This window comes from Zootoca vivipara, chromosome 13, assembly GCF_965207765.1.
Source record: "Zootoca vivipara chromosome 13, rZooViv2.hap1.1, whole genome shotgun sequence".
Classification (NCBI taxonomy): Eukaryota; Metazoa; Chordata; class Lepidosauria; order Squamata; family Lacertidae; genus Zootoca; species Zootoca vivipara.
This window is the reverse complement of record NC_142596.1, coordinates 828,079-853,989: the sequence shown is the minus strand read 5'-3', so window position 1 is coordinate 853,989 and position 25,911 is coordinate 828,079. Positions and strand designations below refer to the sequence as shown.

The 25,911-nt window shown below is 48.8% G+C and overlaps 1 protein-coding gene across 5 annotated transcripts; it reads left to right on the top strand.

The window, feature by feature from the left end:
- Nucleotides 1-8,066: 8,066 nt before the first annotated feature.
- On the top strand, nucleotides 8,067-25,672 carry DNAJA4 (DnaJ heat shock protein family (Hsp40) member A4). Of its 5 annotated transcripts, none has more exons than XM_088656888.1 (8): nucleotides 8,067-8,225; nucleotides 14,285-14,425; nucleotides 15,118-15,298; nucleotides 16,959-17,063; nucleotides 20,078-20,305; nucleotides 23,365-23,595; nucleotides 24,313-24,413; nucleotides 25,127-25,672. In XM_088656888.1, exons 1-8 carry the CDS (start codon nucleotides 8,067-8,069, stop codon nucleotides 25,340-25,342), a joined length of 1,362 nt encoding a protein of 453 aa, XP_088513014.1. In that variant the 3' UTR covers nucleotides 25,343-25,672. The 5 variants fall into 5 exon arrangements, with proteins under 5 accessions (XP_088513014.1, XP_088513013.1, XP_034993804.1 ...); XM_088656887.1 differs by lacking the exon at nucleotides 8,067-8,225 and adding an exon at nucleotides 11,537-11,762; XM_035137913.3 differs by lacking the exon at nucleotides 8,067-8,225 and adding an exon at nucleotides 11,786-11,813.
- The last annotated feature ends 239 nt before the right edge of the window (nucleotides 25,673-25,911 follow it).

Here is a 25,911-nt window from a genome sequence, read left to right as displayed (position 1 = left end):
AATTCTTCCTGGGCGCAAATTTGAATCCAAGCCAGAGAAGAATTTAGGAACACATGATAGGACTTGATTCAATATTGTCACAGTGGCCGGAGTGGACTACTTCAGAGTAACGACGCTACGCAGCTCTGCATTTTATTCTTTTATTGGTGCTGCGTATTTACAGTGCTAAAGTCATTGCTATTTACACGGAGTGATGTGATCAGTCGGTTTCAGAACCTCCTAATGGCTTTTGGCGCGTCTTTCTCCAACACAAAAGCTTTGGCAGACCCATCCTCTTTCCCCTCCTCTTTCTGCGTAGTTCTGGCGTTGGGGGGATGGGTCTCCCTCCCTTATTCGCCCCTTCCTGTCCCACCTGGGACCCTGGCTCCTCTACCTTGCCTGAGCCTCGGACACGACTTCCTGCTTCCCCACTGGAATCGGAACTCTCTCTGCTTTCCCCTGTGCTCGGTGATTGGCTTGAACTCAGGAGGGGAGGGACTTCGCGATATCCCCTGTCCCTCACATCCACCCCCCTCCCAAGCTCTCCTTCACCCCTCCCCAGGTCCCCCCCAGGTGTCGGTGACGACTGGAAGCCTAAGAACTCAGTGCTTTCCGAGCCCGTTGGTGTGAACACCTCCCCCCAGTCCTGCAAGCCCCCCCCTTCTGCCTGGGAGGATGGGAATCCCAAAAAGTCCGTCGCGTCAGAGCTGGTGGGGGTAAAAATGTTCTGCCAATCTGCTCCTTCCTCTGACTGGGTGGATCTCGGTGACACCCATACCTCATCCTCTGGTTCCTCAAACTCCGCTTCCCAGCGCCATGGTGAACTGCTCTCCCGTGCTTCCTCCCCCTCCCCCTCCCTTTCCATGTGCCAGGGCTTGGGTCTATGGGGAAAGAGGGCGTGAAATTCTTCTACCAGGAATTCCTCCTGTATCTGAGTGGCTGGGACCCATTCATTCTGGGACGGTGGAGCATCCTCCCATGCCATGAGGTACTCCAGTCCCCCCACCCCCCACCTTGAATCCAGGATGGCCGTGGCCTCATTGAGTTGCTCCCTGCCTTCCCTCTCCCCCCCTCCCTCAGGGGTTTGTTCGCTGTCTCGGAGCCTGCTGCTTTCCCTGTACGGCGACAGCAGCGATCTATGAAACACAGGGTGCACCCTCATGTCCTCTGGCAGTGCCAGCCTGTATGCCACCGGGTTGACCTGTTGCGTGACCGTGAAGGGGCCCAACCTTCTGGGCGCCAGCTTTTTGCATCGTCCTCTGATGGGAAGGCCCTCCGAGGACAACCAAACTTTGTCCCCCACCCTAATGACCTCCCCCGGTCGCCTGTGGCGATCTGCCCCCTTCTTGTACGCTTCCTTGGCTCTCTCCAAGTGTTCTCTGAGCTGCTGGTGCACCGTCTCCAGTTCCTCTGCCCAATCCTCAGCCTGTGGGCCCTCCTCCTCCTCCTCCCCCTCCCTCTCTGGGAAAGATCTGAGGTCACGCCCGTAATTGGCCTTAAAGGGCGACACCCCTGTGGAGACGTGCACCGCATTGTTGTAGGCAAATTCTGCCAGTGGCAGGCGATCCACCCAGTCCGTTTGCCGCTGGCTGACGTAGCATCTCAGGTACTGCTGCAGAATGGCGTTGACCCTCTCCGCCTGTCCATTGGTCTGCGGGTGTCTAGCCGTCGACAAGCTGACCTCCACCTGCAGGAGGTTCATGAGCCGCCGCCAGAACCTGGAAACAAATTGGCGGCCACGATCCGAAATAACCCTTAAAGGTAATCCATGCAGTCTGAATACGTGATCCACAAACAGTTTGGCTGTCTCTTCTGCAGAGACCGCCCTGGCACACGGTATAAAGTGGCACATTTTGGACATGAGGTCCACCACCACCAACACTGCGGTCTTGCCCCTGGACGACGGCAGGTCTGTGATGAAGTCCATGGACACTACTTCCCACGGCCTGTGCGGTGTGGCTAAGGGCTCCAGCAAACCTGCTGGTGGCGCTCTGACCACCTTTGCCCGCTGGCAGGTGTCACAGCCCCTTACATAATCCCTCACATCCTCCCGCACCCCTGGCCACCAGAAGTGTCTCATGACTAGGTGAGTGGTTTTATCCCTCCCAAAATGACCCGCCGTTGGGTTGTCGTGCATCTGCTTGAGGACCGTACGTCTAAGCTGGGTGGTGGGCAGGTACAGTGCACCCTTGTAGAAAAGCAGCCCCCTGCGTTCTGCAAAGTCGTTTGCCTGCTCCCCCCCCCTCTCAGTTCTCTGAAGATGCGGTTGGCAAATTCATCCGCTGCCGTCAGTGCTGTGAGTTCTGCCTCGCTCACCACTGCTGCTCCGCAGGACCAAGCTGACGGGGGGAAAATGTGCCTGGGTGCCGGTGGCGCCTCCTCCTCCATGTACTCTGGCTTGCGGGAGAGGGCATCCGCCCTGACATTCTGCTCTCCCGGGATGTAGTGTATGGAGAAGTTGAAGTTCGAGAAGAACTCTGCCCACCGTATCTGCCGCTGGTTGAGCACCCTGGCAGTTCTCCAGAACTCCAGGTTCTTGTGGTCTGTGCACACCTGGATGGGGTGCTTGGCGCCCACCAGGAAGTGTCTCCAGTGCTGGAACGCAGCGTGGATCGCAAGAAGTTCCCGATCAAACACCGTGTAGTTTCGCTCTGGCTGGGTCAACTTCCTGGAGAAGAAGGCACAGGGTCTCCACTCTCTGTTGGCGTCCAGTTGCAACAAAATGGCGCCCACAGCTTTATCAGAAGCATCTGTCTCCACGCGTAGGGGCGCGTCCTGAACCACGTGGAACAGGTTCTGGTCTGAGGCGAACACCCTCTTGAGGCTTTCAAACGCTGCTTGCGCCTCTGGTGTCCACCTGAACTTCTGCTTGCCTCTCAGGCAGTCAGTGATGGGAGCTGTAACGCGAGAGAAGTTCTTGATGAACTTCCTGTAGAAGTTGGCGAAGCCTAGTAGGCGTTGGGCATCTTTGCGCGTCCTGGGGCTGTGCCAGTCCAGGATGGCCTGCACCTTGTCCTTGTCCATCGCCAGCCCCTTGTCTGACAGCTTGTAGCCCAGGAAGTCCACCTCCTTGGTGTGAAACTTGCACTTCTCCAGCTTCACATACAGGTGGTTCTCCTTCAGGCGCTGCAACACCTCCCTGACATCTTTCACATGCTGCACTGGGTCATCGGAATAGATAAGGATGTCATCCAGGAAGACCAAGCATTTCCTGAAGAGGAGGGACCCCAGGACGTGGTGCATGAAGGCCTGGAAGCATGCTGAGCCCCCTTGCAACCCGAAGGGCATCACCAGATATTCAAAAGAGCCCAGAGGCGTGAACATCGTGGTTTTCCATTCATCGCCTTCCCGGATCCTGATCAAGTTGTACGCCCCCCTCAGGTCTAGCTTGGTGAAAATCTTGCCCCTGCGTGCCGCTGTCAGGAGATCATCCACTCTGGGCATGGGGAAAGCCACTGGCTCTGTCACTGAATTCAGCCGTCTAAAATCCACCACAAGACGGCGCTGTTGCGTGTCTTTCTTGTCCACCCAGAAGACCTGCCCCCTGCTGCCTTGCTTTCTCTGATGAACCCCCGCTTGAGGTTCTTGTCGATGAAAGCGCGTAGATCCTCCAGTTCCTGATCTGACATGGCGTACAGCTTGGCTGGGGGTATAGTTGCCCCTGGCACCAGGTTGATCTGGCAGTCAAAAGGCCTGTGCGGGGGTAGGTGGTCGGACTCCGCTTCGCTGAAGACCTCCTGCAGGTCCCAGTACGGCTTGGGTATCGCCTCACCCCCTTTGACGTGCATGGTGGCCACCGTGGCTATCGGAGGCCCCTCCCCTGGTTGGTGCTGCATGCAATGTTCCAGGCAAAAGTCCGATCCAAAAGTGATGCACCTCTGGTGCCAACTGATGGAGGGGTCGTGGCGCGCCAGCCAGCTCATGCCCAAGACGATGGGGGGGTCTGAGATGGTGGTGACGTTGAATGCCAGTGTCTCTGAGTGCCTTCCCACCGTCATTTTCATGGGGGGGGTTGATGAGTGATGGCCCCTCCCAGCAGCTCTCTGCCGTCAATGGTCGCCACGTGCAGAGGAAAATCCAGCTGCAGAAGCTGGATCTGGTGCTCTTCTGCAAAGGTTCTCGAGAAGAAGTTCGCTGACGCCCCACTGTCAATTAGGGCGAGGACCGTCAGGGGATAGCCATTTGGGAGCGTGAGCGTCACTTCTAGAACCACTCCTGCTCTGGGAGGGGTGGGCTGGCTCTGCTCCTCTCTGTGCGGGTGGGTGGGCTGGGGCTGTTGTCTGCTGACTGTGCCTGGCTGCTGCCCCTTGTCTCCTGCAGCCAGGCTTTCCCGTTTCCCTGCTGTGGTGCTGCGTCAGTGGGGGAGGGCATAACCGTTCCCGCCTTTCCTTGCCACTCCCTGCGATGTGGGCAGTCTCTGACGAGATGCTGGGGGGAGTTGCAGAGAAAGCAATTCCCACCCCTTCCCTCCTTGCGTCTTGGCGCCGCTGGGGTTTGAAAAGCCCGTGCGCGCGCGCTATCAATCTGCATGGGTTCCTGGTCCTGACTGGCCCCAGGCGTGGCTTGAAAGGGTTGTTGGGGGAGTGGCTTCTCCTGCGACCGTGGGAACCAAGCCCGCTTTGCGCGCGTTGCTTGCTTGTCGCTCCACCGGGATTCCTGTCTCACCCCCACCGCCAGAGCTGCTTTGCTCAGCTGATCCATATTACTGGGCTTTGGACCTCTCGAGAGCTCATCCTTCACCTCCTCATGCAACCCCAAGTAGAACGCTGCTTGCATTGGGGGTGACTCGAGTTCCCACCCCAATCTGTGCACCAGCATGGTGAATTTCGCCCAATACGCGCGAACTGTCATATTTCCTTGGCGTAAATTATGAAGTTCCTCCTTAGTCTGGTCCATATGACTATCGGACGAATACATCGTTTTCAAACCTTCTAGAAATAGTTTGACATTCTTCATGCAAGGATTCTTTGTTGCGATTAACGGTCTTAGCCACTCCCTGGCTGCCCCGGTAAGGTGCTCCACAATAAACGCTACCCTGTGCTCATCATCAGGGAACTCAGCGTGGTGCAGCTCAAGAGCATACACAATCTCAGTCTCAAAGCCCTGATATTCCCTCGGGTCTCCATTGAACTTGCTTACTAGCGTCCCGGCTCTCCTTCCTGGCAGCACTTGGACTTGGGGTGCCCCTCCCGCCTTGTTTTTCTCTGCATCCAGCTTGTTTTGGAGGTCTACCGCCACCGCCCTTAATTCCTGCTCTCTTTCCTGTAGCGCTCTCACCTGTTCCGCAAGTTGTAGCCGGTCGTCCTGGACCTTCTTAATCTCTTCTTTAGCTGCCTTCAATTCCCCCTGCGCCTGCAGCGACAGCTGCTGCAGTTCTTGCTGGGCTTGCTCCGCGATCTGCCGCCATTTCTCCGCCTCTGACACGCTCATCCCGGCAACTCCAAAGTAGCCCAAAAAGGATTAGGAGGTTGCTGTCACAGTGGCCGGAGTGGACTACTTCAGAGTAACGACGCTACGCAGCTCTGCATTTTATTCTTTTATTGGTGCTGCGTATTTACAGTGCTAAAGTCATTGCTATTTACACGGAGTGATGTGATCAGTCGGTTTCAGAACCTCCTAATGGCTTTTGGCGCGTCTTTCTCCAACACAAAAGCTTTGGCAGACCCATCCTCTTTCCCCTCCTCTTTCTGCGTAGTTCTGGCGTTGGGGGGATGGGTCTCCCTCCCTTATTCGCCCCTTCCTGTCCCACCTGGGACCCTGGCTCCTCTACCTTGCCTGAGCCTCGGACACGACTTCCTGCTTCCCCACTGGAATCGGAACTCTCTCTGCTTTCCCCTGTGCTCGGTGATTGGCTTGAACTCAGGAGGGGAGGGACTTCGCGATATCCCCTGTCCCTCACACATATAAGTGTATATATAACTATTATTTAACACTCCTAAAGCACCTTAAAAATCTTAAAAAGCAGAGACATCACCTTGCCAACAAAGGTCTGTATCATAGCTGTCAACTTCCGGATTGGAAAATAAAGGATCAGCGGCCTCACCCAGCAGCGCGGCACCGGATGTAACTTCTGCACATGTCCAGACATGCGCAGAAGCGATTTCCGGTGCCCAGACATGGACAGATCGGCACTGGAAATCGGTTCTGTGCATGCCCGGGCATGCATAGAGGTCTTTTCCGGCAATACTCAGCAAGTGAGTGAGCAGCCAGCGCCGACAAGCAAGGCATTTCACAGGGTGGCGGCAGCGGGAAACGGATTGAAATAATGGGCTTCCCGCAAAAAACGGGAGGGTTGACAGCTATGATCTGTATAGTTAAAGCTATGGTTTTCCCAGTAGTGATGTATAGAAGTGAGAGCTGGACCATAAAGAAGGCTGATCGCCGAAGAATTGATGCTTTTGAATTATGGTGCTGGAGGAGACTCTTGAGAGTCCCATGGACTGCAAGAAGATCAAACCTATCCATTCTGAAGGAAATCAGCCCTGAGTGCTCCCTGGAAGGACAGATCGTGAAGCTGAGGCTCCAATACTTTGGCCACCTCATGAGAAGACTCCCTGGAAAAGACCCTGATGTTAGGAAAGATTGAGGGTTGGACAGTGTTCTCGAAGCTACGAACATGAGTCTGACCAAACTGCGGGAGGCAGTGGAAGACAGGAGTGCCTTGCCATGCTCTGTCCATGGGATCACGAAGAATTGGGCACCACTAAACGACTAAACAAGGGACGTGGGTGGCGCTGTGGGTTAAACCACAGAGCCTAGGGCTTGCCGATCAGAATCATAGATGATTCTAAGTGTGATCCTGTCCTCTAGGGTATTAGCCACCCCTCCCAATTTGGTGTCATCTGCAGACTTGCTCAGAATGCCCTCAAGCCCATCATCCAAGTCATTGATAAAGATGGTGAATAAGACTGGGCCCAAGACAGAACCCTGTGGCACCCCACTAGTCACTACTCTCCAGGATGAGGAGGAGCCATTGATTAGCACCCTTTGGGTTCAGTCAGTAAGCCAGTTACAAATCCACTGAATGGTAGCATTGTCTAGCCCGCATTTTACCAGCTTCTTTACAAGAATATCATGGGGCACCTTGTCAAAGGCCTTGTTGAAATCAAGATAGGCTATATACACAGCATTCCCTTCATCTACCAGGCTTGTAATTCTGTCAAAAAATGTCATCAGATTAGTCTGAGATGACCTATTTTTCAGAAACCCATGCTGAAGGTCAGCGGTTTGAATCCCCGTGATGGGGTGAGCTCCCGTTGCTCGGTCCCAGCTCCTGCCAACCTAGCAGTTTGAAAGCACCTCAAAGTGCAAGTAGATAAATACCTCCAGCGGGAAGGTAAACGGCGTTTCCATGTGCTGCTCTGGTTCGCCAGAAGCGGCTTTCTCATGCTGGCCACATGACCGGGAAGCTGTACGCCGCTCCCTCGGCCAATAATGCGAGATGAGCGCTGCAACCCGAGAGTCGGTCACGACTGGACCTAATGGTCAGGGGTCCCTTTACCTTTAAACGACCCAAAAAAGCACCTTACAGTATTTTTTCTATGCACTCTACATATATTAAAAGAGAAAGAAAAAGGGATGTGGAGGGAAGAGTGCAACCCTGTGCATGCTTTTCTGGGAGTTAGTCCCATTGAATTGAGTGGGACTTACTTCTGAGGGAACAGGCTTGACTTTAGGCCTGAAATCCTACACCCACTGCCCCAAGGGTATGTACCACTGACCTCAATGGGAAACACAGAGGAAACAAGCATAATTTTGCTTTAAGATTGCAAAGAACTGTGCACTTATTTGACAGTGAAGATCCACGTATGTGTTAGCTATGAATCTGTGTCCTAAAGTGCAAGGTTGTTTTTTTGTTTCCACAGATTGTCAGCAGGGATAGTGGTGCTGATCCAGATTGGGATGTGGAGGGTGGGTTCTAAAAGTTTCTGTAAAAAAAAGGTTTATGTGTGCTGTGTTCCCAAAATGGATCATGGGCAGGGGGACACACTTGCAATTTGCATTTGGGGAAAAGGTACTTTCATATCTCATCCTTTCTGAATGTTTTCCCCAATCTTCTGCATCATATCTAAAGAAAGGAACCTGAAATGGAGCCTAAAGAGGACAAGAAACCCAATGGGCAGCCCTTGGAGGACAAGGCGGCTAATGGGCGTCCGCCAGAGGACAAGGCATCCAGTGCTAATTCTGCAGAGAAGCAGCAAGTGGATGGACAAGCAACCGAGGACAAACAAGCTGATGGAAATGCAGTAAGACAACCTCCTTATATTCCAGGCATATTCCTTCCTTTAAATCAAAGTTATCCCAGATACTATTTTATAACATGTCTGCACACTTTCAGAAAACTACTTCTAAACTGACAGGTAATTCCAGCACAAAGCTCTCTAGATGTTTGATATGAATTGCATTTCACTCCCTCGCGGAAGCCCTTCCTCAATTTCAGATCTGTGCATTCTTGCTCTCTGCTTACTGGGCCAGTTTGAACAGACCTCTCTGCCAAGACAGGCTGCCTGTCACCCGGGCACACGGATCCTATCTCCAAGCTCACCACTGGAGAGCCCTGTGCAGATGTCATGGTAGGAATGCAATGTGGCTCTGAGATGGCTTCATCCCTGCAAGCATTTCTTTGGACTCAACAGAACCATCTACCCTCTACTACTCCCTCCCATGCATTGTTTGGGGGGTTCTCCTGACCCTCCAGAGCAGGCCTGGGGAAGACACATGGGACACATGGGAAGGGGGCAGGAATCATAGAATCATAGAGTTGGAAGAGACCACAAGGGTCATCCAGTCCAACCCCCTGCCAAGAGGGGGGAGTACCCTGTTGCATCAGTAGCAATCCTTGTGCTGGCTTCCACTAGCAGAATAAACATAGCCCAGTAGGTTGTATCCAGCAAAGTGTTACTCAGAGTAGACCCATTGAAATCAATGTACCTGAATTATTTTTATTTAGTTTATATTCCTCCCAAAGGAGCCTACAGTGGCAATTTTGAAATTAGTCATGTTCATTGATTTCAAGGGGTCTGCTCAGAGTACGACTGACTTTGGAGACATCCCAATATTTCTGAAGGAGTTGCACACATAACATTCATTCAGTCAGCCTCCCTCCCTCAACACACCGCTAATGCCCTGCAGATATTTGGAGTACAACCCCCATTTATTTATTTTAATTATTAAATTCATATACTGCCATCCAAAGATCACAGGGTTACAACATAAAACAGAAATTAAAAACTGTTGTTGTTGTTGGCATCCGTCTGTGTATTCACGGCTAACTGGAGAGTTACAGCGCCTGCTGTGGATGTAGAGACCGATGTGGGAGAGACAGGTTTGTTGCAGCTGGGGAAGAGGAAGGCTGCTGCAGATGCACCTTGGCGCTTCTCCCAGCGCCTTGGCGCTTCTCCCACCTTGGCACTCCTCCCAGCGCTCATTCCTCCTCTAGTCCCTGCTGTGGATACGCAGCCAGACCGATTGTCTCCAGGCACTGCGATCAAATCATAACGAAAAAGCAATTCCCCTCCATGCAAAAACATCTTAAAGGCTGCCATCAGCTCCAGCTGTTGTCCCAAAACATCTGAAGGGCACCAAGTTGAGGAAGGCTGGTCCTAACAATGCAATTTGTTTCCGGATTGTGTGTGGGATATCAGCCATGAGCTTTGGATTTACATGCAATTGGTGCTGCATGCACAAAACCTTTCCATTGGTTTTCATCCACTGATCTGACCCCTTCTGGTCAGGGCAGTTACCTTATTGCCCCATTGCCTTCTTGAGGTAGCTCAGAAGTGACAATCCTCACTCAGCCCTGAAAACTGGGAAGGTGCCCAGCATAATGCTCAAAAAAGCCTTCTGTGTTCAAGGAGGTCCAGCTTTAAACTGCAGACCTATGCTCTCACTTCTCCATCAAACTTGACGGGAATTACTTCTTGAGTAGGCCTGGGTCCGATTGCATTGTAAGGCTGCAGTCCTTTCTCAATGGGGCTTGCTTCTGAGTAAACACATCTATAATTGCATTGCAAAAGGAGGAGGAGTGATGTCTATTGCTGATTTGTAGTTTTGGCCACTGCTGCTGTCAAGGAAACCTTTATTTTGTATCATGGGTATTTTTAGTTTTATGATTCTGAAGTGTATGTATTCCACTCGGGGACCTTCAGATAAAGGGCAGATCATTAATACATTTAATCAACCCTTTTCAAGCTTCCTCAATCTTTGGCCTTGCTTAACTTCACAATACTTACTCCTAAGTAACTCTGTGCATGGGATGGGGATGTGTTTGTTTGTTTTTTAACTGTTTTACCTATTTATTTTTAATGGTCAGCTTCCTTGGATATCTCTTGTTGAGGGTAGAGAACAAATGTTTTAGTACATTTTAAAATATGAATGTTTGCTTGGAATTGCATCTCCTAGAGCTCAATGGGGTTGACTCTCGTCTCGAATTTTGTTTTAATTTGCTTATTTATTATGTTTGTTATTGTATCTGACCCTTTCTCCAAGGAGCTCCAGGTGGCCTACATGGTCCTCCCTTCCTGATTTTACCTTCACAACCACAGGACCGGATTAAGCTGAGAGGCAGAGAGTGACCCAAGCTCTCCGAGCAAGTATCATAGCCGAGTGGGGATTTGAATTTGGTTATCCGTGCAATCCTATATCTGCCCTATGTTGGGTGGTGAGAGTGTCAGGTGAGGACCTGGGAGAAACCCCCCACTCAGCTATGAAGTTCACTGGGTGACCTTGGGCTGCTTCTCAGCCTAGCCTACCTCACAGGTTTGTGGGGATTAAATGAGGAGGGGAGGACCATGGACTCCACCTGGAGCTCCAGGGAGAAAAAAGGGGCAACATAAATGCATTAAAATGAATAAACCAACAATATTTTTGGCCTGGCTTTCCAGATCCTTATCGTAGGGAGTGGGGGTGGGGTGACAGCTTTAGCAAGCAAGTGGGACAATTCCACCTATCAATCTTCCGATGTAATTATGACACCAGGTGATTGACACCTGCCAGAGGTTGCAGGTCAGCCACATGAGCCTAGGGCCCAGGTTGCAAGTGGCTATGCCTTGGGCCAGAAAAGGAGACTAATACATTTAATAAATAAATGGTAAGAAATAAGCAGGGCTGGCGATTCCCAGCTGTAGAGGGCAGTCTCATGCATGGAGCCTCGTGGGACCCAGACGTGCCTTGCCCGCGGCTCGCCCTCCCGACCCCACCAGGGCAGGTTCCCTCTCAAGTAAGTCCTACGCACGCGGGAGGCCATGGGGCTTCAGCTCCTCCCAAGCGCCCCCAGGAATCATGGATTGGTGGAGTCGGAAGGGACCATGAGGGTCATCGCCCACCCCCTGCAAGAGAAGTGTCGCCATTGAAATGGAGAAAAGGGCTTTGCAAGACACAAACGAATTACAGGACAGCTTTGTAAAACGAATTAATTAGAGCATCGATCGGCTCGGCGCTGCAACCGTCCTCTTTGATGGAGGCTGTGCACTGGGGCGCCCAGAAGCTTCGCGCGAAGCAACGAGAAGGAGATAGGATCCATATAAGGCAAGAGGCGGGGCCTCATGCTCCGCCCCTCTCTCGCGACCGGCGCTGGGCCGATTGCGGCGGCCGTAGCTTAGCAACTCCGCGCGACCGAGACGCCCTTTTCGTCCTCGTCTCCCCTCTGAATGGGCGCGGAAAGGAGGGGGCGGAGCCTCCGCCCTCTCAGCGCTCGCCGATTGGTTCCGCTAAGTTTGTCGAGGCTTTTGTCGTGACGTTGCGGCGGCGTAGTTCCAGAAAGTTCGCGGCGGTGCCTATAAAAGGTCGGAGCGCGCGAGGGAGAAGCGAGAGAAGAAAGGGCAGGCGAGGTTCAGGTGCGGGCGCTGAATTTAAAATGCGGGAGAAGGACGGGCAGAGGCGGACCCGGCTCCTGAGAAACGCTTTCAGACCTGCAAGTGGAGAAATGGGGTTGGGCTGGATGATCCTGGGGACCCCTTCCGACTCTGCGGTGCCAGCAAAGACACACGCTTGGCCAGCGGCCGGGGGGTGGGGTGGGGAAACGGTGTCCTTGGGAGGAGGGCCACCCGTCCGTTCCTCCGGGGCTGCAGCGAAGGGCTTTGGGAGGGCTCCTCCTCAGAGGGACTTCGTTCTTTGCTGGAAACGGAGAAGGAAGTTCATGCTGGGAGAGAGGGAAATGTAAACGATTTAAGCAAGGCATTTATTTGGGTTGGGGTGCCAATAGGCATAAACACTCTGTTTTTCGTTGTGAATAGTATTATAAAAATACAGATGGGAATTAGACTAATGTAAGTAGTCATTGGTGAATTAGTTCTAATGAAGAAACATGAATTGCATCAATAAGAACTTGTTATTGGCACAATACGATAATTTCCAATATGCATTTTGGAAATGTTGAGAGAGCATAGTGTTTCCGTTACATTTTTGAGTGCTCAGAGGGTTTTCAATAAGTTGCCTTGTAGTTGTTAACGCAAACACTGTAAGGTAGGTTATGCTGTTAAACTTGTATGGGACTGGGGTTAAAAGAGGACACTTGGAGCAGTCTTAGTATTGCCTTGCATTTATATCAGATATATATATTTATGACAATCCAGTGGACATATCAAGAGGTATGACCGTATCTATTAAGGCTGTTGTTCTCCATCTCCTAGAGATGGAGATAAAAACTTAAAAGTCTCCAGTTTGACTATCCCTGTAGCCGCCAGTTCATTCTTCCTCCCTCAGTCACCATTTGTCACATTAATATTGACCTACCTCACTGGATTGTCATAAATATATATATCTGATATAAATGCAAGGCAATACTAAGACTGCTCCAAGTGTCCTCTTTTAACCCCAGTCCCATACCAGTCTAATGTTCAAGGGGGCTTCATTTTTGTTACTGTGTCATAATTTATTTTAGCTTACAGCCTTGCTATTCTCTGTGCAAGCTAGGCCAGCATTGTCATCCACATTTGTGGGTTGAGTGAAGTGGCTGAAGCCGAGTGTCTTGTCTAAGGCCTTCTAGAAAACTCCAGGCTGAGACATGATCTGAAGAAGCTGCCTTGCGTCAAGTCAGACCATGGATCCATCTAGTGCAGCACATGGACTGGCATCAGTTTTCCAGGGTTTCAGGTGGCAGTCTTTCCTTAACACCAGCTGGAGATGCCCAGGGTTGGAGAATTAAGGACTCCGCAGGCAAAAACAAGTGCTCTGCCATTGAGCTAAAGGCCTTTTGGTTTCATAGCTCAGTGTCTTAGATCAGGCATCCCCAAGCTGCGGCCCTCCAGATGTTTTGGCCTACAACTCCCATGATCCCTAGCTACCGGGACCAGTGGTCAGGGATGATGGGTACAGTATTGTAGTCCAAAACATCTGGAGGGCCGAAGTTTGGGGATGCCTGTCTTAGATACTAGGCTACTCTTTAGGTAGTTTCTGTGTTTAGTGATGTGGGCCTTCTGTTGGATTTTTTCTGCTCTCCTAAGTTGATGGAAATTTGTTTTTCCATAGTTATTTAACCTATATTTAATAAACAAAACTTTAAAAATCTATGCTGTGTTGCTATTATGTTCTGTTATCAATGCCTGAAAAAAAATTCCAGTCCCTTCAAGTAGGTGAAATGAAATATGAGCAGGTCAAAAATGCCATTCTCTTGCATTAGATGAAGATGCTGAAATATTTTTAACGTGACTGAAAACGACATGCAAAATACATACTGTAGTCGCATATCAACAGCCAATATCCCTGTCAGTGGACTTCCCCTTCTCTGTTCCCCCCACCACCCTCAAACCTGCTGCAGAGTTTCTCCCACCATCCTAAGCAGAGTTTGGGGGAGCTGCAGGGAGGAGGAGTGGAAGGGTGAATCTGGTTGGACCAGAGGATATCTGTTCTGATAATTGCAGAAAGTAAGGGTTGTCTGGGACAATTTTTGTACTTGTTTAATGTGTTTGTTCAATTGTGTTCAGATTAATTCATTAACACATACATTTACATAATACAGTAGTTCTGAAGAAAGCATGTTTTGTGTTTAGACAATGAAATGTATGCAGAAAATAATGAAGCATTTACTTTCTGTGTGTAAGGAAAGGGCATACATCTTCTAAAATGGTTCTTGCCATTTGTATTTTTACAAGTTCTTCTATCTTAAACCCCACCTTAAAAGGGGAACTTTTGATTAATTGGCAGTACCCACTTCTGGTTTTTACCATATACAAAGCTTTTTTAGTGCCTTCAAAACATTTGATGACAACCTGCATTCCAGGATGGGAAATTCTTTAGCAAAACGAGGGAAATTTGATGAAGAATTTGTGCTGTCTTCTGATTCCTTCTGTTTCTTTCATCCTCTCAGGCCGCTGCCATGGTGAAGGAAACTGGCTACTATGATACGCTGGGGGTGAAGCCAACTGCCACCTCGGATGAGATCAAGCGGGCCTACCGCAAGTTAGCCTTGAAGTTTCATCCGGACAAGAATCCCAGTGAGGGCGAGCGGGTATGGACTTCGGCTGGAGAGGGTGAAGTGGGGGTCTTAGGGAGGCAACTGCAGGTGGGCAACATTGGTCCAGTTGAGACACCAGCTAGGAGGCACATGTTTTATTCGTGAAAGCAAGTGGCTGGTCTTTTGCAGAAGGGAGTAAACCACTGCACTTAGTTATTGTAGTGGGGATGACCAATATTTGACAGTAGTCCTAAAACAGGTACTCTATGCACAGGAGTACAGTGGGTGTCTTATACAGAGTATCTACACACACACACACACACACACTGTATTCTGGAGAGCCTTGCAATATAGATTACATTTTATCCATCAAAATGATTGGCATTTTGCTAGTAATTTTTTGGGTTCCATCTGAACCCAGGGATGGGAAGTCTTTTCAGGCAGTAGAGCATTTTCCTCAGTGAGTAATGCTGTAGATCTGTTTAATTTTCTGTGGCATACTGTGAATGGTGCTTTTGCTAGTAACTGGTAATTTTCTTTACAGCATTTATTTTGGCCTGGCTTTTTCTTATATTAGCCACTGCAGGGAAAAAGACTCTAAAATAGGTAGACCACTGCTTTTGCTGGGCATATATTTACTGAATAGTCTCTTAATGGATGTTCAGTAGTTTTCTTAATCACTTGTATGAAACTTAAATATTGTTGTCTTCTAGCCAGCTGTTTAGAGGGTCTCTTTCTCTTCTTAGTTTAAACTCATATCCCAGGCTTATGAAGTTCTGTCAGACCCAAAGAAAAGAGACCTCTATGACCAGGGTGGGGAGCAAGCTATTAAAGAAGGAGGCCTAAGTGGCGGCAATTTCTCTTCACCCATGGACATCTTTGACATGTTCTTTGGTGGTGGAGGCAGAATGAATAGAGAAAGAAGAGGTATGCATGTGTGTTTTAAATACTGCATCAGTTAAATTCTAGTGTTTGAGACCAAAATGTAGAATGCTACTGTAGTATTGTGTTCAAAGCGTACGGTAAAATACTTAAATTGGTTCTCGAATGTACCATAATCTCTGGAAGTCTGTTCAACTTCCAAAACATTCAAAAACCAAGGCTCTGCTTCCGATTGGCACAGGCGCCCTGGAAACAATAGCCGACAGCTGCATCGGCTGTTCGGCTTCCGGAAAAAACATTCGGAAACCGGAACACTTACTTCTGGGCTTTTGGCATTTGGGAGCTGAAATGTTTGAGTACCTAGGCGTTGGAGAACCAAGGTTCCACTGTAGTTACCAATGGGAACTGCAACTGAAGGTTTCATTCATGAGGCAGCTCTCTCGGCCTTACTGTAAGGCAAAGCTACTATTATTAATGGTTGACTTTTGTTGGCCCTGTTGCACCTGTTCTTTCCATTCTGGGAATATCATGGCAACAATATCTTACTTAGCATTACTGCAGCAATGGCAGTGTGGTCTATCTGAAGCACTGTAACTTCAGGTTATTTTTGGTAATGCTTAGATTCAGGTGGTAGACCTCGGAACCAAATACCGTGGTACCTCGACAACCGAACAATTCGACTTCCGAAGGGTTCGACTTCTGAAGTCGACAACCCCAGAAGTCTTTTTGCCGTGCATGTGCAAAGCGGCGCGCGCGGTCGGCACATGTGCAGAATCACCGCTTCAGCAACCAAAGACCTCGACTTATGAAGACTGCAGCGGAACGGATTGTCTTCGTAAGTCGAGGTACCACTGTACAGTGATATCTCTGGTTAAGAACTTAATTCATTCTGGATGTCCGTTCTTAACCTGAAACCGTTCTTAACCTGGGACACCACTTTAGCAAATGGGGCCTCCTGCTGCCACCGCCACACAATTTCTGTTCTCATCCTGAAGCAAAGTGCTTAACCCGAGCTACTATTTCTGGATTAGCGGAGTCTGTAACCTGAAGCGCCTGTAACCCGAGGTACCACTGTAATTGGGATGGGGGGTTGAACAAAAAAAATGCAAAACCCAAACCACGGTAGTTTAGTCAGTTCTTTTGTTTCATATCCATGAAACATACTAATTTTGAGAGTTGGTGGGTTTCCCCTTGGGTTTTTTTGGAGGGGAGATTTCGTTCTGCACTTAGAATAGTGTTTGGAATTTCAGGGCTATAACTATTAATACAGTGCATTTGAAAACTGGTTGGTTTAGGGATATTTATTTCAGCACTGCCTGGTAGTGTCTAAACAAGGAAGTGGATAGAGGTAAGTTGACCAGAGGACCAACTACATTCTGGTCAATAGCCTAAGCTGGTAAAAGAGCTCCACACGCTCAAGGAAGCAGGGCTGGGCCACTGACCCCACCCTGACCCTCTGTGCATTGGGGTAGCCAGTTGGCTTCCCTGTCAGACATGTGCTCAAAAGTGCAGAGGGCAGGTGGTCTCCTGCTCCCTTTCACCATGTAGAGCCCCACTAAGGGGGCTACAGTTACGCTTCAAAATATGCATTCTGTGAGAAGTGCCATGCCACCCTCTGGCAAGTGTAAATGTGCAGGGCTTGTCAACAGTTCTAAGATGAAGTTTCCAAACAGCCTTGGTCACTGTTGTGTTCATTTTCATTAAGGAAAGAACGTTGTCCATCAGTTGAGTATATCCCTTGAAGACTTGTACAATGGAGCCACAAGAAAGCTGGCGCTTCAGAAGAATGTAATTTGTGATAAGTGCAAAGGTAATGACTCAGTGAACTTGAATATAGAAGTTGGGCTGTGCCCAAAAAGTGTTCTAAAGGCCACTCCTGTAACCTCTAGCGGAAATGCTGAACATTATATGCGGGGATATTTGAAGGCACCAGCTGTCTTGAATACATTAAAGTCAGACACAGAAGCATTTTGTGGGTGTGATTACTCAGGAAGTACTTGCAGTGCTCACCAAACCATTCTTAAATCTAAAATCAAGAATGTGCCGTTCACGTTCTTTCAAATTCACAAACCTTTATTGACATATACACAAGATTCCAGTATGGTTAAGTATGATAAAATCACTCATCAGAAACTTGCATCTAACACTTAAGTTAATGTTGTATAACCATTCATGAATCCTCATTGCATGGTGCAGAAACCTGGCTACTATCTCCATCTTATCCCCATCCTGAGTACACATAAAGAAGGCTACATTAAATGCATCTGAATACCACTCTACTAACAACCAACCGATTATGCACAGCGGATTCTATTTGTGTCTGTCCACAGAGGCATAGTCTTTCTACAAGTGGTATTTTCTGGAATTTCCCTTTTCTTGATCTTAAAGGAGCATTTGACTCTATCCCTAGAAATCACTTTTGGGACAAACTTCTGAGAACGGGAATGGATAAAAGTATACTTTACCTACCATAATTAGAAAACTCTTATTCTTCTACAAGCTGCCAAGTTAAATTCACTCCCCAAGGGAACGTAAGATTCAAAATCTCAATCCACAAAGGGGTGAAACCGGTAAACTTTTTGTTTCAGACTTATTTGCCTCTGAAACAGGCAACTGCTTGTTTTCTTAATAGCAGCCATTCTTTAATGACAAAACCATTATTGCTATATTAAAAAATGAGCCCTTAGTAAAAGTTGCCATGATCCTCTTTAAAAATTTGTTTATCTCTGATCCATGACACAGGTCAGTTGTGGATTGATGAGTGTACAGTGGTGCCTCGCTTAACGAATGCCCTGTAAGACGAATTTGTCGCTAGACGAATGGATTTTGCGATCGGAAGTTGCCTCGTAAGACGACGAGGTTTTCTATGGCTGCCGCTTCATCTTGCGAAGCGTGGCCATAGAAAAATGAACTTCCGACAGCAAAGTCTGACGTGTAGTGAGAAATTCCCAGCGCTTTTTGCCGCCTGCCTTCCCCTTGGCTTAGGGAAGGCAGGCGGCAAAACGCCCCCACACCGCCGCACTTTGGCCCCATCCCCCGGAGCCGAAGCGCGGCGGTGCAGTGGCTTTTCGCTTTCACACTGCGCCACTTCTGCTCCAGGGGACGGAGCCGAAGCGCGGCAGTGCGAAAGCCCCCACACAGCCGCGGGCTTTTTGCCGCCTGCCTACCCCTTGGCTTGGGGAAGGCAGGCGGCAAAAAGCCCCCGCACCGCCGTAGCTCAGCTCTGTCGGGCGGGGGGAGGGAGAAGCGAAGGACCAATCCGATCCTCCGCTTCTCCCTCCGCCCGCCCGACAGAGCCAAATGCCTCAAGCCCCGTACGATCCCCCGATGTGTCGGGCAGGATGGGGGGGAAGCGCAGGAAAGATTCTGCATTTCCCCCCCATCCCGCCTGTCACACAGCGGGGGATCGTACAGGGCCCCTTAGGATCCCCACTGTGTGACAGGCAGGATGGGGAAGCGCAGGATCTTTCTTGCACTTCCCCCCCCCCCATCCCGCCCGACACATCGGGGATTGGCGGGCGCTGCTTGGGGAAAGCAGGCAGGCCTGCTTCCCGAGCTGAAGCGCCCGGGGGGGCGGAGCCGAATTGCGGCGTGGGGGGGGTCACCGTTTGCCTTCCCCGAGCTAAGGGGGAGGGAAACGGCGAAAAGACCCCGCTGCGGACTGGCTTGGTGGTGGCGGGAAGAAGGGGAGGAATTCCTCCCCTTCTTCCCGCCACCGCCAAGCCAGTCCCGAGCCGAATTGCGGCGTGGCGGGGACTTTTCGCCGTTTGCCTCCCCCTTAGCTCAGGGAAGGCAAACGGCGAAAAGACCCCCCCCCCCCGCGCGCCACAATTCGGCTCTGTCCCCCGGGCGCTTAAGCTCGGGGTAGCAGGCAGGCAGATGGCAACAGCCCGGGAAGCTGCGGGCTGTTGCCGTCTCCCTGCCTGCTTCCCCGAGCTATAGCGCATCGGGGGACAGAGCCAAAGATCGGCGGGCGTTGTTTTCCGGGGTTGACAAGCCCCGCAAGCAGCGCCCACCGATCTTCGTGTGACAGGTGGGGGCGGGGGAAAGGTGGAGGAACGATCCTTCGCTTTCACCCCACTCCCGTCACACAACACAGATCCGAAGATTGGTGGGCGCTGTTTGCCGGGGTTGACAAGCCCCGCAAACAGCGCCCGCTGATCTTCGTGTGACAGGTGGTGGGGAAGGCAGGCAGGCAAGAGAGCAAGCGCCTGCCTGCCTGCCTTCCCCGCCCCCAGTCCCCCGGAGCCCATAGGAACGCATTGATTAAGTTTCAATGCATTCCTATGGGAAACCGGGACTCGCTAGATGAAGAATTCGTTACACGAATTGACCCGTGGAACGAATTAATTTCGTCTAGGGAGGCACAACTGTATATCCCATAAATTGTGAACTGATAGGATTCCAACTGATCTCCACTTCTCAAGGCTATTGTCAAATATTTGGCAGTCTTATGAAAAGTCATGAGAAGTGAACAGACACTCTTTGAACAAAGAGTGCACTGGAAACTATTGAGGAGTCTAGTAATGTTTGTGGACTTAATCAAATAGCTTCCTTGCTGAATTGTCCAAACTGTACATAAATATGCTTAGACCTGTTCATTATTTTGAATAATTATGCCAGACCCAGGGAGACGACGAGCTCACAGGGAGTAGTAATGTTTGGCACTGAATTGGTAGTTAAGATGTAGTCAAAGCCCTGTTCGCTTGGCGTGGTCTGGTGTGAGAGCTAGACATGCATGTTGAGATTGGTAACGGGACCTCGGTGAGCCGCTGTCTGCCATCAGAGAGTTACACTGTGTGTGCATATGTCTTTCCTTCCAAGGCCTCGGTGGAAAGAAAGGTGCTGTGGAAAAGTGTCCTACCTGCAAAGGGAGAGGAGTGCAGGTGCTTGTTCAGCAGATTGCGCCTGGAATGGTGCAGCAAATCCAGACTGTCTGTCCAGACTGTAAAGGCCAAGGGGAACGAATAAATCCCAAAGACAGATGCACCACCTGCAATGGCAACAAGGTGGTTAGAGAGAAAAAAATAATAGAAATACACATTGACAAAGGTAAGGATTTCATCACACCCAACCTTCCCAGGCAGCCAGCTACCCAAATTGGCAGCCCATGAGGGAATATCTCTCTGCTCATCCCCTGATGCCTGGCCCTCCTGCACATGCCCATTGCTTCCTTTTTAAAGCACAACATTCATGGCAAGGCTTCACTGCCACCAGGCACTAAGGTATCCTAGTCATCCTCGAGGACTAGAACTTCATTGCTCAAGTAACTACATAGTGGGGAAAGGAAGACTGAGACACATAGGCATGCAATAATTTTTATCTTTGCCCCATAGGGAACCCACAGCAAATTAAAATAACTCATAAAAAGTATCTCAAATATTAGAGATAGAATCATAGAGTTGGAAGAGACCACAAGGGCCATCCAGTCCAACCCCCTGCCAAGCAGGAAACACCATCAAAGCATTCCTGACAGATGGCTGTCAAGCCTCTGCTTAAAGACCTCCAAAGAAGGAGACTCCACCACACTCCTTGGCAGCAAATTCCACTGCCGAACAGCTCTTACTGTCAGGAAGTTCTTCCTAATGTTTAGGTGGAATTTTCTTTCTTGTAGTTTGAATCCGTTGCTCCGTGTCCGCTTCTCTGGAGCAGCAGAAAACAACCTTTCTCCCTCCTCTATATGACATCCTTTAATATATTTGAACATGGCTATCATATCACCCCTTAACCTTCTCTTCTCCAGGCTAAACATACCCAGCTCCCTAAGCCGTTCCTCATAAGGCATCGTTTCCAGGCCTTTGACCATTTTGGTTGCCCTCTTCTGGACACGTTCCAGCTTATCAGTATCCTTCTTGAACTGTGGTGCCCAGAACTGGACACAGTACTCCAGGTGAGGTCTGACCAGAGCAGAATACAGTGGTACTATTACTTCCCTTGATCTAGATGCTATACTCCTATTGATGCAGCCCAGAATTGCATTGGCTTTTTTAGCTGCTGCATCACACTGCTGACTCATGTCAAGTTTGTGGTCTACCAAGACTCCTAGATCCTTTTCACATGTACTGCTCTCAAGCCAGGTGTCTCCCATCCTGTATCTGTGCCTTTCATTTTTTTTGCCCAAGTGTAGTACTTTACATTTCTCCTTGTTAAAATTCATCTTGTTTGCTTTGGCCCAGTTGTCTAATCTGTTAAGGTCATTTTGAAGTGTGATCCTGTCCTCTGGGGTGTTAGCCACCCCTCCCAATTTGGTGTCATCTGCAAACTTGCTCAGGATGCCCTCAAGCCCATCATCCAAGTCATTGATAAAGATGTTGAACAAGACTGGGCCCAAGACAGAACCCTGTGGCACCCCACTAGTCACTACTCTCCAGGATGAGGAGGAGCCATTGATGAGCACCCTTTGGGTTCGGTCAGTAAGCCAGTTACAAATCCACTGAATGGTAGCATTGTCTAGCCCACATTTTACCAGCTTCTTTACAAGAATATCATGGGGCACCTTGTCAAAGGCCTTGCTGAAATCAAGATAGGCTACATCCACAGCGTTCCCTTCATCTACCAGGCTTGTAATTCTGTCAAAAAATGAGATCAGATTAGTCTGACATGACTTATTTTTCAGGAACCCATGCTGACTTTTAGTGATCACAGAGTTTCTTTCTAGGTGCTCACAGACTGTTTGCTTAATGATCTGCTCTAGAATCTTTCCTGGTATTGATGTCAGGCTGACTGGGCGGTAATTGTTTGGGTCCTCTCTTTCCCCCTTTTTGAAAATAGGGACAACATTTGCCCTCCTCCAGTCTGCTGGAACTTCGCCTGTTCTCCAGGAATTTTCAAAGATTATTGCCAGTGGTTCTGAAATCACCTCTGCCAGTTCTTTTAATACTCTTGGATGTAGTTCATCTGGCCCTGGAGACTTGAATACATCTAAACTAGCCAAGTATTCTTGTACTACCTCCTTACTTATTCTGGGCTGTGTTTCCCCTGCTGAATCATCTGCTCCATATTCTTCAGGTCGGGCGTTGTTTTCTTTCTTGGAGAAGACTGAGGCAAAGAAGGCATTGAGGAGTTCTGCCCTTTCTCTGTCCCCTGTTTTGATTCCTTTCAGTTGTTTCAAAAGGCAGCAGTAGCATGGCACTAAGAGATGGATGGATTTCCCCTATTCCTCCCACGTTTTGAAGCTTTGCTGTGCTTTGTTGCTTAAGTTGCAACTTAACTAGGATAATTTATCCCAGTTCAAAAGCATATCAAAGTGCAAGTAGATAAATAGGTATTGCTCCGGCGGGAAGGTAAATGGCGTTTCTGTGCGCTGCTCTGGTTTGCCAGAAGTGGCTTTGTCATGCTGGCCACATAGAATCATAGAGTTGGAAGAGACCACAAGGGCCATCCAGTCCAACCCCCTGCCAAGCAGGAAACACCATCAAAGCATTCCTGACATATGCCTGTCAAGCCTCTGCTTAAAGACCTCCAAAGAAAGAGACTCCACCACACTTCTTGGCAGCAAATTCCACTGTCGAACAGCTCTTACTGTCAGGAAGTTCTTCCTAATGCTTAGGTGGAATCTTCTTTCTTGTAGTTTGAATCCATTGCTCCGTGTCCGCTTCTCTGGAGCAGCAGAAAACAACCTTTCACCCTCCTCTATATGACATCCTTTTATATATTTGAACATGGCTATCATATCACCCCTTAACATGACCTGGAAGCTGTACGCTGGCTCCCTCGGCCAATAAAGCGAGATGAGTGCCGCAACCCCAGTTGGTCACGACTGGGCACACACATTTATAAAGACACTGCAGAGTAAGCAGTCTTCGTGCAATCATACTTAACATTGCTTTGTGATTGCTAGGATTGTAGTGGTTTTTATCAATATGTATGATTTGTTATAAGGGAAAAGAAGCAAAAGGACAAGGCTGTTGAAACTCTTGGTCATAAATTTAGAAAGAAGCATTCCTAATCAGTTTTACTTAGGAAATAAGGCCACATAATTTGCAACTCTTGGAAGTATTCCTAACTTCCCATAGGCTAAAAGTTACAGGACGTCCATTAATCAGGTTGCTGGCACTGTTTTGGCAAATCTTCTGAATCTGATCTCTTTGATAGTATGTGTTGCTTCATAGGTATGAAAGATGGTCAGAAGATAGTATTTCACGGAGAAGGTGACCAGGAACCTGATTTGGAGCCTGGAGATGTCATCATTGTGCTAGATCAGAAAGACCACCCAGTGTTTCAGAGAAGAGGCAATGACTTAATTATGAAAATGAAAATTCAGCTCACGGAAGCCTTGTGTGGCTTCAAAAAGACAATTGATACCTTGGATGACAGAGTCCTTGTAATAACTTCCAAAGCAGGTAAGGGTTGCATCTACCTTGTTAAAGAAAAAAAATGCTTAGGAAATGGTATTTAATTAGCAGCTTGCATGTTTCCATTAAGATACTGATTTTAATGAGTTTCTGCTGCAAACCAGTTTAGATCACCCACTGGAGCTGATTGGAGACAGAGGATGGACAAAAAGATGAGCTGGTTTCCCTGGGAGATGTGAGGCCCACAAACAGAGATGGCTTTAAAAGGGAACCCATTGCAGGGAACAACAGTGGAAAGGGGCTATAGCTCCTCACGTTTGAGCTTTCCAGATATCCGATTGGCTATGTGGAAGTGGAATGCTGAACTATGCAGACCCTTTAGCCCAAAGGGGCAAATTATCTCCCCCACCCACCTTGAGCAAAGTTGGACAGGAGAGCAATCACTCACCTGTCAGTTATCTGATGTCACAACGACATCATGCACTTTTTTGTCCAGATTGTCAGAAGCCCTTTTCAAAATGTTATTCTGTGCAGAGCTTTGAAAGTCTTTGCAGGCTGCCAACACCCTTTGAGCTGAGCCAGAACCTACCTAATTAGGCCAGTGGACCTCCGGTTCCTCACCACTGAGACAGAGATCCTTGGTGTGATCCAGTAGGGTTTCATGTATCATTTTGCTGTCGGGAACCTCTCTGCAAGGAAAAGTGGGTTTCGGAAAGCTAACAAACTGCCCTCCTACTTAAGTGTGTGTAATCACTATTGAAACAGGTGAAGTGATAAAGCATGGAGATGTCAAATGCATCATAAATGAGGGAATGCCAATTTACAAGTCACCATTGGAAAAAGGTTCCCTAATAATTCAGTTCTTGGTAAGTAAGCTGGTTGCTTTTCAACAATTGTTTGAATCTATCTACCTACAAGCTGGATGAACTGCATTCCAACCGAACGGGCAGTTGTAAAGTCAGCAACATGGGCTGCGCCCTGTAGGTGCCACATAAGCAGCAAAGCGTTCTTGAAACATTAGGCACCTCAACTGTCCCTTCCTGCTTCCGGGTTTGTGCACACGAAGCAGAGATTTGTAAAAATGGGAGGGATGTGCCAAAATGTGTTCTTCAGAGGTGGCGTAGGGAGGTGCACAAAGGAATTCCCTCCCCAGCCATGTTCATGGTTCAGTGTCAGATGAGCATCACCCTGTTTTCTTGTTTTAATGGCATCTGGGATCCTTTGAATAGCTTTTTAGCAAAGTTTTCACCTACTAGCTCTGCGATTTAATCTGCTCTTATTTTGGAATTGCTGGCTTGTTTTATATTGTATGCTATCTTGAGAAAGCCAAGCTGTGTGTCAGCTTGGTAGAAAGCAACTGAGGGATAAAAGGAGGGAGGGGGTGCTAGATTTTGCCTGACCCCCCCACACAGCAGATTGCCTACCCTGCTATCTATGCAAGACAGTGGCAAGAATTCCCGGTGGCAGTTAACAAAATCAGCCTCAAGGTATTTGCTTGTGTTCAAGGAGCTGCTGTTCAAAATGCTGGATGTGAGCATAGCTCCACACTAGTTACATTAATGCTGCCTTTTTATCATAGGTTGCATTCCCAGAGCATCAGTGGATTTCCAAGGAACGGCTACCCTTGTTAGAAGCTCTGCTTCCTCCACGAGAAGAAGTAATGATTTCAGAAGACATGGATCAAGTTGATCTTGTTGAATTTGATCCAAGAGAGCGAGCTTTCCGTAATCATGGGGAAGCCTATGAGGAGGATGATGAAGGTCCTAGAACTGGTGTGCAGTGTCAGACATCTTGAACTGGAGGTGTAAATTGACAGATTCAGAAATTGGCTTATGAAGCCACTTGTCATGTTCAGCACAGAGATGCTGAGTATCATTTTTGTAACTATATATTTAAGCGTTCATGCTAAAACAAAAACAAAAAAACAACCTCTGTAACAAAACTTGAGTATACTGCAACTTGGTTGAATAAGCACTTCCAGTTTCTCTAAAGATCCCTAATGTAGAAATAACTTTCAGAGCACTATTTACATAAAAGCTATAGTGTTTCAGCTTAATGGGCTGTTCTCTAAACCTATTGTGCTGTAAAACTGAAGTATTGCTTCAAATAAAACAGAACCATTCTCTATGGTGTGTGAGGACTCATAACCAAGAGGGCAACTCTCACCCCATCCCTCTGGAATGGGAACAACAGAAATTCAGCTGTTAAAGTTTAGGAACTTCCATGCAAGCAGCATCTTTTTCTGATTTTTATGCTTGGGTCCCCCTGCTGGAAAGAAATTCTTTGTATATTGCAAATGTTTGCAAATTGCTGGGCTCCCCTGAGCACATGCACAGTCTTTATTCTTGTTTGTAGTTACACCTG